The sequence below is a fragment of the Ruditapes philippinarum genome, unplaced genomic scaffold (assembly GCF_026571515.1).
Source record: "Ruditapes philippinarum isolate M1 unplaced genomic scaffold, ASM2657151v2 ctg17960_1_1_1_1, whole genome shotgun sequence".
NCBI lineage: Eukaryota > Metazoa > Mollusca > Bivalvia > Venerida > Veneridae > Ruditapes > Ruditapes philippinarum.
In genome coordinates, this window is record NW_026854351.1 from 26,383 (window position 1) to 42,372 (window position 15,990).

Consider the following 15,990-nt stretch of genomic DNA (forward strand, 5'->3'; position numbering starts at 1 on the left):
AAAGTCGGGGCCACTTTGTTCTTAAAATATCAGTACAAGTGAAACTAGGAAGTACTGTCAATGAAACATTTTCTATGAGGATGAAAACAAATAAACAAAACAACGCTGTAAGAATGAATTTTATTTGAGACTTGATGCAGCACACATACACGGAAAATAATTTTGAGGATGAAAAATGAAAATCAAGCGTAAGCATAATAAGAAAAAAAAAGCAATGACATCATTGAACAGTTAGTTTGATAAACAATTTAAAATACTCAAATCGAAAGCGAAGCATATCCTGTGCTATAAAATGAAAACTGCAGTGCATTTGTAGGAAAACGGTACTTTTATGGGCCTAATTCCAATTATTGATAAGGATACCTCTATCAAATGCTACTATTTCATATTTGCATGGAATCATGTATTTCGAACAATATTAAGAAGTTCAGATACAACACTATCATCTAAAATGATTGGAAAGAAAACCCGAACAATGAACAGCCATCTATGGCAATATCTATTCCTTATGAATTTGTTCACATGAATGTTTATATACATGTATATAATAAAAGTAGAGTAAAAAAAGTTTTTTCTACATTTGAAATGAGCATATGTCAAAAAGACCAAGTACCGGAAAGAGGCTATGCTAACGTGGAACTGTAATAAGAAACGCATATGTTTTAAATTTATCAACCACCTTGACATTGGAAATATTGAAGAAGAAAAACACAAAGCATTTGGGTTTGTCTTTTTTTAAATCTCAAAATGAGATGTTAAAGAAAAATATGTTTTGTTAGATAATCATCTGTTTTGACAGAACTAGATTTCTTTGATCAAGCATGGTTTGTAATGAAACAGACATTGTCATTTTCAATATGAGTAGAGAAACGCTTCAGCAGATTAATTAATATTATATTTTGTATGTATTAAAAAAAGAAATTTGGTTTAGCGTCAGGTTCTAATTGTATTTATCCGTAGTAGTTATATCCGCATTTGAAATAGATCACCTTGACCCAACATAGTGTGTATTTGTAACATGATCGCCTACACCACCAACAACAGTATCTGACCTTACAATATCTTAATGTGTAGTAATATTTCCAGCGGCACGACCACCTTCCTAAACCTCTCTTAACTATACCTCCATCTGAAAATAAACATAAAAAATTATCTGATTATGATAATAAATAAATGTATCATCAAAAGTACTGAGGATCGAGAAAAATTTCCCGGTGTATTATGTAGCAATGTGTATTTAATTTGGCTTTTGAACACTTTTTAGTCACTGTTCAGGTGATTAGGTTGAATAAACAAGAAAAATGCACACACAAGGTAACTATTGGTTGTTTATTAACGTTCTTCAAATTGTGAAAATGGTATATTAAAATACTGTCAAATTTTCATGTTTCTTTTCAAATCATTGAAATAATTAAAGAAAAAGCGATGTGCATTGATATCTATCTACCTTTACTATTGTATTGAAACAAACATTCAAGTCATGTTCGACGAAAACATTCAACAAAGAGCATGTAACTTAGATTATATAATAGTACTAACGCTCTTCATAATGTTGAATACCCCTGTGATTGTTGTAGTCGGTAGCTCTTTTCAACTTGGTATTTATCATAGTTTAGGAAATTTATAGCTTAAAAAAACTTTTCCCTGACAACCCTTTACATTGTTGAATAAATTATAGCTGATAATGTTAAGATATAACGTGCAATGTATACAATTATTACTTTCATTTTTTTGATTGGGCCGAACAAACACAGTATGAGTCATATGGCGACTCTTCAGCTCTACTGGTGGAAGAAGACCTCAGACTCAAACGGGCACCTGAGTAGAAACACCGACATTCCGTAAGCTAGCTAGATATCATTTCCGCATTAAAGAATCCGGAGACGCTTGCGCGACCTGAACCCACAGCGGTTTGAAGTCAACGACCGTAACAACTCGTCCACGGACGCCCCTACAAATATTGTAAGAGTTGGCTCCATAAAAAGCATTACTTTTGCGTTTCGGTATAAAATTCCAAGCTCCGACCAGTAACATTTAAACTATTTTTGTAAACAATTCGTACCTTCGGTTTCGGGTTCAAGAGTATTGGCTTCTTCTCCACTGCATGTTCTGGGAACGAGAACATACATATCTCTTCCAGAGCAATGCTCTTGTATTTCTTGAGAAACGTTTGACTGAGTACATAGAACTCGGTCATAACATAAAGAATTAATTTCGATCTGAAATCAAAGACAAAAATGAAGAAATATCTACAAAGAAACAATAAAATAGACCCAAAATACAAACACATACATGCAGTATGGCAAGATAAATTATATACATGTATCGGGTTTGAAACAGAGAAACGGCTGAATAATATTCACAGAAATTAACATTGAATAAAGTCGCTTGAGTTTACTCATTGATAAACGACATCTAAAGCCAGATTAAGAAGCATTCAATCTTCTAAGCATTAAGTTTTCTTTTCATTGTGAGAAAAGCTCGCTCGTTTGGGTTTATCCAAAATATGGAAAAAGACTTTATAAAAGAAAATGTTCAGTGATGCTTTTACCCACCTCTTTATCTGTACTGTCCGAATCTTTCTCAACTGTTTCAACTTCTTCCATCTTTGATAACAAGCAGACACTTTCATTTGCTGGCTTATCAATTTGGTACCCCTGAAAAGAAGAAAAAATGCGTATCCTTTAAACAATGATCTGCATAATTTGCACTGTTTAACACGAGAAACAGTCAATTTGAAAAGATGAATATTACAAATATTGAACCACTAAAAATGGCAGAATGTGTCCAGACATGAATGGCTCTTCATTGGTGGCAAATGCCTATCTGTTTTCGTTCCAGCAGATTAAAGTTTAATCTATTTATAGTTTCGATAAGACTTCTTTTTTAACTTTGCAGTATTTATGCAATATTTTTGAACACTTCAAATTTATAAATTATTAATATGATATGTTTTTTAATTAAAATTCTGTATTCATTATACAAAGAAAAGCTATTTCCAACCACCACTCTTTAATTCATACATTTTAGTATTGTAAATAAAAAAGTCTAAAAATAAATCGCAGAAAATGTCCACTATAGTGACAATTTTGCCATCATAATGACAATTTTAGAATACAAGTAAATAACAATTTCACTATGGAGCGTTACTGTCATAAATATGGCATCGCAATAAGATTTTATGAAAGAGGATTGGTCTACTGTGAAAACGTTTTTCATTAGTTTCAAATGAAAATAATAGAAATGTATAATTTGGATATTCTCGTGGAATAATTCTTGAAGAAAAATGTTGATATAGTTCAAAATGACTTAAAATATATAGACATTTATATAATGAATAATAATATTTTGTTCTAGAACAATTTATTATCTGCTATATGAAATATGTTTATAGGTTGACTGATTAGCCTTTGTTGCTTTAAGGCAGATAGTACAGTCACAGTGATTTAGTATTTTGTATTAAAGTTGAAGTACTACTTTGTTTACATTTTGCTACTGTTTGCATTTAGCGGTTTTAGTTTCAGCTGGTAACCTTTCTTTCTAAAGAAGTAAAAAATTTATTCATTTTTGAGGCCTTTAAACAGACACAAGTACTTAAATCAAACATACCTCCTTCTCCATCATATCAATTGTCATGATATGGTTTCCGTTTTCATTATGGACATCAATGTCCTCTTCACTTTCTCTATGAGTGATGTTCAGTGTCAGCACGTGCCCTGTTTCATCTGTTATTTGCTGGGTCTCTTTCTTTATAAAATAAAATAATTTAAATTTATCATATTTTATCATGAAGTAATTGCATTATTTCAAACCATTAACAGCAAAACACGTGACTGAATTTCAACCCAAATTGGCTTCCGTGCAACGAAGAAAACTATGAGCTTTACTTGATATAAGTGTAAATATATAGTTTAAACCAGTTTATTTTAGTTCGATTGTTTGGGAAGCTAAAAGTTTATTGAAACGCTCTCGAATCAGTTCCTGGTACTAAGTAATGATAGTTAAGTTTCTGCTTGTCCCTGACGGGGAGTGAACCCATGCGGCCAGCAAATTTTAAATCACTAGTCCGGAAAGTGAACCACGTAACGCCGTCATTCAAAATAGTTATATTTGTTATAATTATTTATTATTTAATATTTGTTATAATTTTGATGATAAATAAAGGACCAATAAATGTTGTTTTTTAATCCATTTAAATATATGACACTTAACGAAATTAGTTATCTTTGTCAAATATTTTTATGTAATTTCTTGTATAATTTCACTCTTTAACTTTTAAGCATATATTTCAAATGGTTGGTTATCTTATAATGAAAAGTTTTAATGCGGAACAGAATGTGCGACTTGGTCAGCACAAGTCGCAAATGGCGTTACTTCACTTGAATGAGTACAATGCAGGCATAAAAAATTAACATTACAAAAACGATTTTGAAATTTCATTGCGGGAAAATTTGTGTAGTATAACTAACTAATTAAAAATGTACAAAAGTAAATAGCTTAGATCATAATCGGATGATTGAAACGATAGCGTTAATTTACTTTCCTCAGACTGTTAAAGCCTCTTGTTCTTATGTTATATCAATTTTATCATATACCTCAACAACACTGGCTGTTGCCCCTGTGATTATCAAGACAACAAGAAGGAAGTTGAATCTATGCATGTTTGGTGTTTGTTTACCTGGAAAAACAAGCGATCACATCATAAAGTTTTAAAACATTTTCATCAGTATTTATTTGATGGAAATAAATTGTGGTTCAAATGCCTAAAAACTGAAATTATTGCTAACTATTATCAACTGAGGAATGTAAATCGGAATAATAATAAAAAAACCAGAAATGTTCTCAAAGTTAAATTGAAGAATCGTAATTTATTTTTTACTCATAGACGGGTTTGAATTAAAAGCATTTAAACCTTTAACATTTTAAGCAATGTTTAACAATAATGGAGTTCTATATTAAGGTATTCAGTTTCAAAAATCTTTAACACCTGAAATGCAATACCAACTTTATATATATATATATTTTAGTATTAATAGACCATTAATAATACATTATATAACTTAATTGTAATCAAATCATTTAAAACAACAAAACGAAAGAATGAAAAATAAATAAACAGCTTACTTTTCTAAGATGGACAGCGTTTCCCCAGACCAAACCAAGGCTTAAGTTGCTACATAGGTCTTATCTATGGGTTTTTATACTTAAAACTTGATGATACACGTAATAGTTTCTGTCAGAACAATTAAATTTAAACAACCAATCACAGAAAATAAATAGATGGTTTCGATCATTTTTTGTTCAATAAATAGTAATAAAAAGAGAGATTATTACCTAAGACACAGCCAGAGAGGGGTGCATAATGCTCATTAAGCCTAAAAATAAATTTAAAAGTGTGTACATAAGCATTTTACAAGGACTTTGCACCGGACAAAACTATAAAAGTATAAAACAATATATTTGTTTAAATTTTATCAGTCTCTAAAACCATATTAAGATTAACAATTTTATAGTTTTGCACCCTGTTTTCGATGGCTTCGCAGAAATAACGTTGATATGAGAACAGGCTAAAAATAACAACCATTAAGTTAGTAAACACTGTATATTCGTCATGATGATTATTTGTTATAACTATGTTCTACAAATTATATGTTCAGTTCGTAATAACTCCCTGTATTGATTGTCATCTATTTGATTTCTCTGATGTTGGCATCGGGGTATTTACAGATAGTTCACCGCCTTATGAAATAATCTCCGGAAGGTTCTTCATTCAAAAAATCATTTCGAATGTGAAATGTTAAATTCTGCTAGAGCCAGTGATAAAGGGCCTGGATGGTGTTGCTTGCATTGTACAATATCGTCCACGAACGGTATTCTTATTATTAATTATAATAATTATTATTATTATTATTTACAATATTAATATTTATAATAATTATTATTATTATTCAAAGATATTTTTTATTATCAATACATCAATACTAACATAAAGCTATTTATTCATCTTGATCTGACACATAAAGAGCAAAACAACGTGTTTGGCAATGTGATTTGGATTTCTGATTGATAATGCATCCAAATATTTATGTTCATCGTACATATGTCGTCATAACTGCAGGCTGTGGATAAGCCTGTTCGGCCATTTAATCATTTCTTTCCTACTTTAAATATAAGTGGCGTTTTTCTATATTCAGAAATGCGTTTACAACAAAACAAGACTTGCTGGATAATAAATATACAAAATGAAAAACTGACTAATAGATAGTTAAACAAATCCTTAATCATGTAACTATATCAACTAAACTATAATTGAAGTTACCTTTCACAAATGTTTGAAAATTGACATTTTGTTAATCTAATTATTTCTTTGAGAATTCAATAAAATTAACATAAAAGTAAGTAAATAAGTACATGAAGAGTCCGTTTTAGAGAGGATCAAAAATCTTACGTTTTAAATAATATGAACTTTCGTGAAATAATCGCATTGGAGTAATCAGGAAGTACTTGACAAATTTAACAACTCACCACGGTTTTAAATGAATTATTTAATCTCTTCAAATGAACTTTATTGCTTCCATGGTTTAATATTTGTTTAAAACAATTACATTTTATGTCACAATCAGTTTTTTTATAACGAAATTTAATCTCATGTTTACAAGTAAACTAAAATACTCAGACATTTACAGTCATAAGATTTTTGAATTTCTTCTTTTCAGTATGGTGAATTAAATCAGAGATGTTTTTTGTCCGATATCAGACGGCAGTCTTGTTAAGTTTCTTTTAATCCTACGTTAAAAAGTGTCAGTATGCGAAGTTGAACAAGTGATAATGCGTTGTGTGCCGTTGCGTTGCGTGCATGCGTTTGTGGGGCTTGCGTTTTTTGTGTGGATTCTATAATATCTGTCCATTCTTAAATTATTTTAATATATGGATCTATTATTCTACACTCATCCTATAGGTTGGTCATTGAATGAGGAAAGTGTTATTAAAATGTTCCGTGGTAACTACTGTCTAAACTTACACATTTCATATGTAAAATGATTTTGATAAAGCCAGTGCAAGGGGCAGATACGATTTCTTACATTAACCACTACCGTCCAAAGCCAGACCAAATTATTCCTGCAACATTTTCAATGTTGTTGCGTAAGAAGACCTTCAAAGTTTATAATTTATCTAATCTCTATTTTCTTAACCAGCAGTTAATCACTTTGAATATATCTTGAAATTCGTGATAATATTACGTTATGATTAGTACAAAAGCCTTACACCGATATGATAATAGTATTTTGTAAAGAAGTTAATGTACGACGTAAAACAGGTATGCATGTCTTACATGTCTTAATGATCGATATTCTTTAGCTGATACAACAAACGAAGGTAAAGGAAGATTATATTTTCTGTGAATTTCTTCTTTATTTTGTTTTAATCTGTTAATATTGTCTATTAATCTGTATAATGTTGGATAACCTTGCATTTCAAACAAAGCAGCTATATATAGTAGCTTTATGTAGACCAATGTAGTGTAACTCAACAAATGTATTAAACATATTTTGATAGTTAATAAATAATCTCGTATTTGCTACGTTGTGCATGAACAGGTAAATCGATGCAGATCGGTCTCATGTTCAAGATTAATTTGGGACATTATGTCAATTAACAAGACTCTCTGAACTGTCTGTCTCTCAACCCAGGGGACGGGGGTTCGTGGGTTTATGTCTAGACCGACAACGGCCATGATTTATCATACAAAACCAATACTGACAAATCTCTGAATACGAAGTGGAAAGTGATGGCTAAAAATTTGAGATCATGTTTCATGATTAACCTGAAATAAATAATTAAATGACTTTTAACTGCATTTAAAAATGAAAAGTGTTTTTTGCATTTTAGTGTTTCTAATCTTTAAATTTCCGCATAATTATTGTTAAATTTTATTTCATAAAATGAACAAAAATAATGTCAATGATTAAAGAACTACAAAAAATGTTATTGAGCAAGAAAGTCGTTTAAGAAATTTTTGCGGATTAATGGTATTGCTGCTCTTGATTTTTTTCTTTTGCTGTTTTAGGAGGATGATTTGTTTCTTGTTTCGTTTCCTTTTTTACTTAACAAAAACAACAACAACAACAAATCAACAAAACCGTTGATATACATAGACTTTGTCACAACGCTTGGCAATTATTTGGCTACGGCGCTATAAAGAGGGCTAACTTGAAGAAGAGTGTATTTCAGATAAAATTAGAGTTGCGTCCCTTTACCTTACAAATGACTATTTATTAAGACGCAAAACAAAACAAAGAAGTTGATGCAATATAATCTTGACCAAATTAAAATGCAATATTGTTCTGTTATACAAGTCTCATGTGTAAATTCCATTTATGATAGACAGAAAGGTCAGCAAATACATATTGTAGACCCTATTGTACTGGAAATAAGTATGGGCTACATAGGTTAATGCAATCAACCGTCCAAGACCCCTCTCATCATCCAGTACCAGCATATTCAACACTCAAGCTCCCCACAACATATTCAAAACTTCCGTTGATGTATTGATAAGGCGGTATTCATTAAACCGTTATTATTTAACCACTTTTTCTGTATTCCAATGACAAGTGGCATATAGCCTTTAACTGGCATATAGTCATGAAGTTAAAAAATGACTATGAATAAAGTAATTGGCGAAAGTTATAAAAATGCATTTTTCAAAAATGATCAGATGCTATGATGCCAAATCCATCTCACGTCTCAATATACACTAACAGCATTTAATATATATTATTATGATCGTACTTTATCGATTTAAAAACTTTGTTATTATAGAAATTCATATATACTGTAGTTTACAAAAACGTTTCAGGTATATCATGTCTGTAATAGGAGTTCTCTTCATTTAGTATTAACTTGTCCCTTTTAATATACAATTTTAAAACTACTTTAAATTTCTCTACTATCGTTAGCAAATTTTTCCGCATCTTTCAATATGTTGTATCAACGTTAAAATGAATCTATTTAAATATCACTCGCTCGCTCGCTCCCTACCTCCCTCACCAGGCCACCCACCGGATACAAACAATTTTATACGTTTCTGTCCGAGCACAAGCCCATCAGCAACGTATTTTGTCGGAATGTAACAGACGGTGCTGAAGTTTAAAAACAATCCAATATCTGTAAATGACACTTCTTTGATATAGGTCTATCTCGAATAAGCTTATTTCAATTTTTCATGAGACCATGTCCAAACAATAATTAAATCATTGATTTTCTTAAATTACAATGACGATTTGAAATGCTTATAACTTCCCGAGTTTTACTGGGTAATTCTTAAAACAGAAACTCGTAAATAAACATTCTAATCTGTATGACATTATATTATACAACTTGCATGCAAAGTATACATAGGAAGCAATGCATTTACTCTGTATCTTCAGATAATTATGACTAATTTCCATGGAAAATGATGCAAAGGTAGCCAGAATGAAGCTAAAAAGAAAATAATATTCCTAACACCCACATTAATCAATATGTCAATACATTAAGGTAATCAAGTATCAAACATCAATCAAAGGACCTTTTTTTCTTTAATAATGCAATAATAAGTTTTATTTCTTTGAAGGGAGTTCTAAGCAGAATTCAAGCTGCTTAAGGAATGCACGCTCTGTCGCCAGCACAGCTGCTGGTTATTCCAAAGCTTAGGATAATGTTCATTTGCGGATGAAAAACAGCAATAATGTTCACATTTTATTAAATTATTCACATATAAATATCAAGCGGAATGGCTCTACTGTAATTTAAGAAGAAAGTAAATGCAAATTTCATTGATTTAGCTTTCTCGTCTAGAATCTCAGTGATCTGAGTGTGTGTGTTTCATACATTTTAGTTCAGGAACTCAAACAAATTTTATAGCATGCTTTGAAGCGTTAATAAAGTTGGATGTGTCTTTCATCAATGTTTGGCAATTATTTGACTATGGCGCTATAAAGAGGGCTAACTTGAAGAAAAATGTATTGACGACAAAATTGGAGTTGCGTCCATGTACCTTACAACCTTAAACCTTTGATTTATAGCAATAATTTTGATATTATTTTGGGTTAAAAGTTAACACTATTTCTCATAACAAGGGCTTGTTCTTTAGATACCCAAATGGTTTTTATATAAAAACAATCTAAACATTTTAAGATCCTCTATTCGATAATTCCATTTTAATATAATATTCATTTCAGGTATCTATTTTGCGATTTTGTCACGTGCTACTAAGGAAGATATAAAAGCATGTTTAACCCAAAGATGTATAAGCATCAAAATGCATTCAGGGTTACAAACAGCTAAGTTATCTGTTGCTCAGATAACTGCCATTAAGTAGCAAACTGTGGACAATAAGGATTTCTATCGAAAATGCGATTGTGATTAATTTGTTTTTCTGGACCAGTGGTTTTTTAAAGTAGCTTTAGATAGAATGAAAATATCTACCTACATTATTGCAACAACATACAAATCGTTTGCTGAGGACATAGTAGTATTACAATCATGACTTTATGCTCTTTTTTCATCGTTAGTCGGACCTGAGGGTTAGATAGTCTGTCTGGATAATGCTGATTGACCAACAGTTGACATTTGGAAATGTTGAGGACAAAATATGAATCTGCCTAAGATAAAAATAATTGACTGTGCCACTCTTTTTATAAATTGAATGTTTACATGTGAATCTGATAGACATTTACAGAAATTTCCATGTGCCACGTGAGTTATTAATCGTTAATGCAAAATAAATTATGAAATTAAATATAAATAGGAATTATGTCAAAATGTAATTTAAGAGTTATTTAGAATATTGCCTGTTAACTCACTATAGACCTTTGGATGGACACAAAGTCATTTTCTGATAAAGTTGAAGTGTAAATCTTTCAACATGTACCCTCAAATGTTTTATAACTTGATTTAATACAACTTGATCTGGTCAAAACAAAGATACCTTTTCATATTTAATTTCAATACTAGTATTTATAGCAATTAACAATCGCATTTATATCAATCATCAAACGCGAAATTAGTTATCTTTGTCAAATATTTTTATGTAATTTCTTGTGTAATTTCACTCTTTAACTTTTAAGCATATATTTCAAATGGTTGGTTATCTTATAGTGAAACGTTTTAATGCCGAACAGAATGTGCGACTTGGTCAGCACAAGCCGCAAATGGCGTTACTTCACTTGAATGAGTACACTGCAGGCATAGAAAATAAACATTACAAAAACGATTTTTAAATTTCATTGCGGGAAAATTGTGAAGTATAACTAACTTATTAAAGATGTACAAAAGTAAATAGCTTAGATCATAATCTGATGTTTGACACGTTTGCGTTAATTTACTTTTCGCAGACTGTTAAAGCCTCTTGTTCTAATGTTATATTAATTTTATCACATACCTCAACAACACTGGCAGTTGCCCCTGTGATTATCAGGACAACAAGAAGGAAGTGGAATCTATGCATTTTTGGTGTTTGTTTACCTGGAAAAAACAAGCAATCACATCATAAAGTTTTAAAACATTTTCATCAGCATTTATTCAAAGGAAATAAATTGTGGTTAAAAGGTCTAAAAAATCTGAAATTATTACTAGTATCAACTGAGGAATGTAAATCGGAATATAAAAAAACAGAAATGTTCTCAAAATTAAATTGAAAAATCGTATTTTTTCTTTTACTCATAGCTGGGTTTGAATTTAAAGCATTTAAACCTTTTACAATTCAATACTAACATAAAGCTATTTATTCATCTTGATATGATACAGAAATAGCAAAAATAACGAGTTTGGCAATGTGATTTTGGATTTCTGATTGATAATGCATCCGAATATTTATGTTCATCGTACATATGTTGTCATAACTGCAGGCTGTGGATAAGCCTGTTCGGCCATTGAATCATTTCTTTCCTACTTCAAATATAAGTGGCGTTTTCTATATTCTGAAATGCGTTTACCACAAAACAAGACTTGCTGGATAATAAATATACAAAATGAAAAACTTACTAATAGATAGTTAAACGAATCCTTAATCATGAAACTATATCAACTGGACTATATTGAAGTTACCTTTCACAAATGTTGTAATTGATATTTTGTTAATCTAATTATTTCTTTGAGAATTCAATAAAATTAACCTAAAATAAGTACATGAAGATTCCGTTTTAGAGAGGATCAAATATCTTACGTTTTAGATAATATGCACTTTCGTGAAATAATCGCATTGGAGTAATCAGGAAGTACTTGACAAATTTAACAACTCACCACGGTTTTAAAGGAATTATTTCATCTCTTCAAATGAACTTCATTGCTTCCATGGTTTAATATTTGTTTAAAACAATAACATTTTATGTCACATTCAGTTTTTTACAACGAAATCTAATCTCAATGTCACAGGGTGAGAAAAATGTGCAGCCTGACCGGGACTCGAACCCGGGACCTTCGGAATACCGTTCCGCGGCTCTACCGACTAAGCTATCTGGCCGCTTACACATCTTCTCCCCTAAATAGTGAACAGTTCTGAACCGTGACATCATGTTTACAAGTAAACTAAAATACTCAGACATTTACAGTCATAAGATTTTAATTTCATGCTTTCAGTATGGTGCATTTAATCAGAGATGTGTTGTGTCCGATATCAGGCGACAGTCTTTTTGAGTTTCTTTTAATTCTCTTAATTTCATCTTGTTCCTACGTTAAAAAGTGTCAGTATGCGAAGTTGAACATGGTGCGTGTATGTGCGTGCGTGTATGCGTGTGCGTGTGTGTTACTTTGGATTTATAATATCTGATTTTTATCGTAAATCATTTAATACTGTCTATTGTTTCTATACTCAATCCTATAGGTTTGGTCATCGAATAAGGAAAGTGTTATTCCAATGTTCCGCTAAACTAACACCATTTCATATGTAAAATGATTTTGATAAAGCCGGTGCTGGGGAAGGCGCAGGTACGGTTTCCTTCATTTTCCATTACCGTCCAAAACCAGACCAAATCAATATTGAAACATTTTCAATGTTGGTGTGTAAGAAGACCTTCAAAATTTATATTTTATCTATATTTTTATTTCGAAGTATAGCTTGAATTTTTTGATAATATTACGTTATGATTAGTTCAAAAGCCTTACACCGATATGATTATAGTATTTTGTAAAGAAGTGCATGAACGACTTAAAACAGATATGCATGTCTGAATGATCGATATGTCAGTTGATACAAAAAACAAACGTCAAAGAAGACTATATTTTCTCTGAATTTCTTCTTTATTTTGTTTTAATCTGTTAATATTGTCTATTAATCTGGATAATGTTGGATAACCTTGCATTTCAGATAAAGCAGCTATACATAGTACTTTATGTGGACCAACCACAATAAAAACAATGTAGTGTAACTCAATAAATGTATTAAACTCATGTACAGTCATATTTTGATAGTTAATAAATAATCTCGTATTTGTAATTGCTACGTTGTGCATGAACAGGTTAATCGATGCAGGTCAATCTCATGTTCAAGATAAATTTGGGACATTGTGTTATTTAACAAGAGTCTCTGATCTGTCTGCCTCTTAACCCAGGGGTCGGGGGTTCGTGGGCTTATATTTAGACTGACAACGGCCATGATTTATCATACAAAACCAATACTGGCAAATCTCTGAATACGAAGTGGAAAGTGATGGATCATGTTTCATGATTAACCTAAAATAAATAATTAAATGATTTTAACTGCATTTAATAATGAAAAGTGATTTTCTTTATAGAATTTTTAATCTTTAAATTTCCGCATAATTATTGTTAAATTTTATTTCAAAAAATGAACAAAAATAATGTCAATGATTAAAGAACTACAAAAAAAGTTATTGAGCAAGAAAGTCGTTTAAGAAATTTTTGCGGATTAATGGTATTGCTGCTCTTGATTTTTTTCTTTTGTTGTTTTAGGAGGATGATTTGTTTCTTGTTTCGTTTTCTTTTTTACTTAACAAAAACAACAACAACAACAACAAAACCGTTGATATACATAGACTTTGTCACAACGCTTGGCAATTATTTGGCTACGGCACTATAAAGAAGGCTAACTTGAAGAAGAGTGTATTTCAGATAAAATTAGAGTTGCGTCCCTTACCTTACAAATGACTATTGTTTACATTCAACACAATAAGACGCAAAACAAAACAAAGAAGTTGATGCAATATAATCTTGACCAAATTAAAATGCCATATTGTTCTGTTATACAAGTCTCATGTGTAAGTTCCATTTATGATAGACAGAAAGGTCAGCAAATACATATTGTAGACTCTGTTGTACTGGAAATAAGTATGGGCTACATAGGTTAATGCAATCAACCGTCCAAGACCCCTCCAATCATCCAGTACCAGCATATTCAACACTCAAGCTCCCCACCACATATTAAAAACTTCCTTTGATGTATTTATAAGGCGGTGATCATTAAACCGTTATTATTTTACCACTTTTTCTGTATTCCCATGACAAGTGGCATAAAGCCTTGAACTGGCATATAGTCATGAAGTTAAAAAATGACAGTCACTATGAATAAAGTAATTGGCGAAAGTTATAAAAATGCATTTTTCAAAAATGATCAGATGCTATGATGCCAAATCCATCTCACGTCTCACTATACACTAACAGCATTTAATATAAATTATTATGATCGTACTTTAGCGATTTAAAAACTTAGTTATTATAGAATTTCATATATACTGTAGTTTACAAAAACGTTTCAGGTATATCATGTCTGTAATAGGAGTTCTCTTCATTTAGTATTAACTTGTCCCTTTTAATATACAATTTTAAAACTACTTTAAATTTCACTACTATCGTTAGCAAAATTTTCCGCATCTTTCAAAATGTTGTATCAACGTTAAAATGAATCTATTTAAACATCACTCGCTCGCTCCCTACCTCCCTCTTCCAGCCACCCACCGTTAACAAACAATTTTATACGTTTCTGTCCGAGCACAAGCCCATAAGCAACGTATTTTGTCGGAATGTAACAGACGGTGCTAAAGTTTAAAAACAATCCAATATCTGTAAATGACACTTCTTTGATTCATTTTTAAAAGTATAGGTCTACCTCGAATAAGCTTATTTCAATTTTCCATGAGTCCATGTCCAAACAATAATTAAATCATTGATTTTCTTACATACAATGATGATTTGAAATGCTTATAACTTCCTGAGTTTTACTGGGTCATTCTTAAAACAGAAACTCGAAAATAAACATTCTAATCTGTATGACATATAATATACAACTTGCATGCAAAATATACATAGGAAGCAATGCATTTACTCTGTATCTTCAGATAATTATGACCACTTTCCATGGAAAATGATGCAAAGGTAGCCTGAATGAAGCTAAAGAGTAAATAATATTCCTAAGATCCACATAAATCAATATGTCAATACATTAAGGTAATCAAGAATCAAACATCAATCAAAGGACCTTTTCTTCTTTAATAATGCAATAATAAGTTTTATTTCTTTGAAGGGAGTTCTAAGCAGAATTCAAGCTGCTTAAGGAATTCACGCTCTGTCGCCAGCACAGCTGCTGGTTATTCCAAAGATTAGGATAATGCTCATTTGCGGATGAAAAACAGCAATAATGTTCACATTTTATTCAATTATTCACATATAAATATCAAGCGGAATGGCTCTACTGTAATTTAAGAAGAAAGTAGATGCAAATTTCATTGATTTAGCTTTCTCGTCACGCCTTGAATTTCTTCATAAAACACAATCTAGAATTTAGATTGATCTCTCAGTGATCTGAGTGTGTGTGTGTCATACATTTTAGTTCAGGAACTCAAACAAATTTTATAGCATGCTTTGAAGCGTTAATAAAGTTGGATAATGTTTGGCATTTATTTGACTATGGCGCTATAAAGAGGGCTAACTTGAAGAAAAATGTATTGACGACAAAATTGGAGTTGCGTCTATGTACCTTACACCCTTAAACCTTTG

The 15,990-nt window shown here is 31.1% G+C and overlaps 1 protein-coding gene across 2 annotated transcripts; it reads right to left on the reverse strand.

The window, feature by feature from the left end:
• Positions 1-106: 106 nt before the first annotated feature.
• LOC132739901 (uncharacterized) lies at positions 107-11,581 on the reverse strand. 2 transcript variants are annotated; one of them, XM_060727735.1, is made up of 5 exons: positions 11,423-11,581; positions 3,610-3,747; positions 2,556-2,657; positions 2,063-2,219; positions 107-1,129 (listed from the first exon to the last, which is right to left on the reverse strand). In XM_060727735.1, the coding sequence occupies exons 1-5, from the start codon at positions 11,486-11,488 to the stop codon at positions 951-953; spliced, it is 642 nt and encodes a 213-aa protein (XP_060583718.1). In that variant the 5' UTR covers positions 11,489-11,581; the 3' UTR covers positions 107-950. The 2 variants fall into 2 exon arrangements, with proteins under 2 accessions (XP_060583718.1, XP_060583719.1); XM_060727736.1 differs by lacking the exon at positions 11,423-11,581 and adding an exon at positions 4,596-4,714.
• Positions 11,582-15,990: the final 4,409 nt, after the last annotated feature.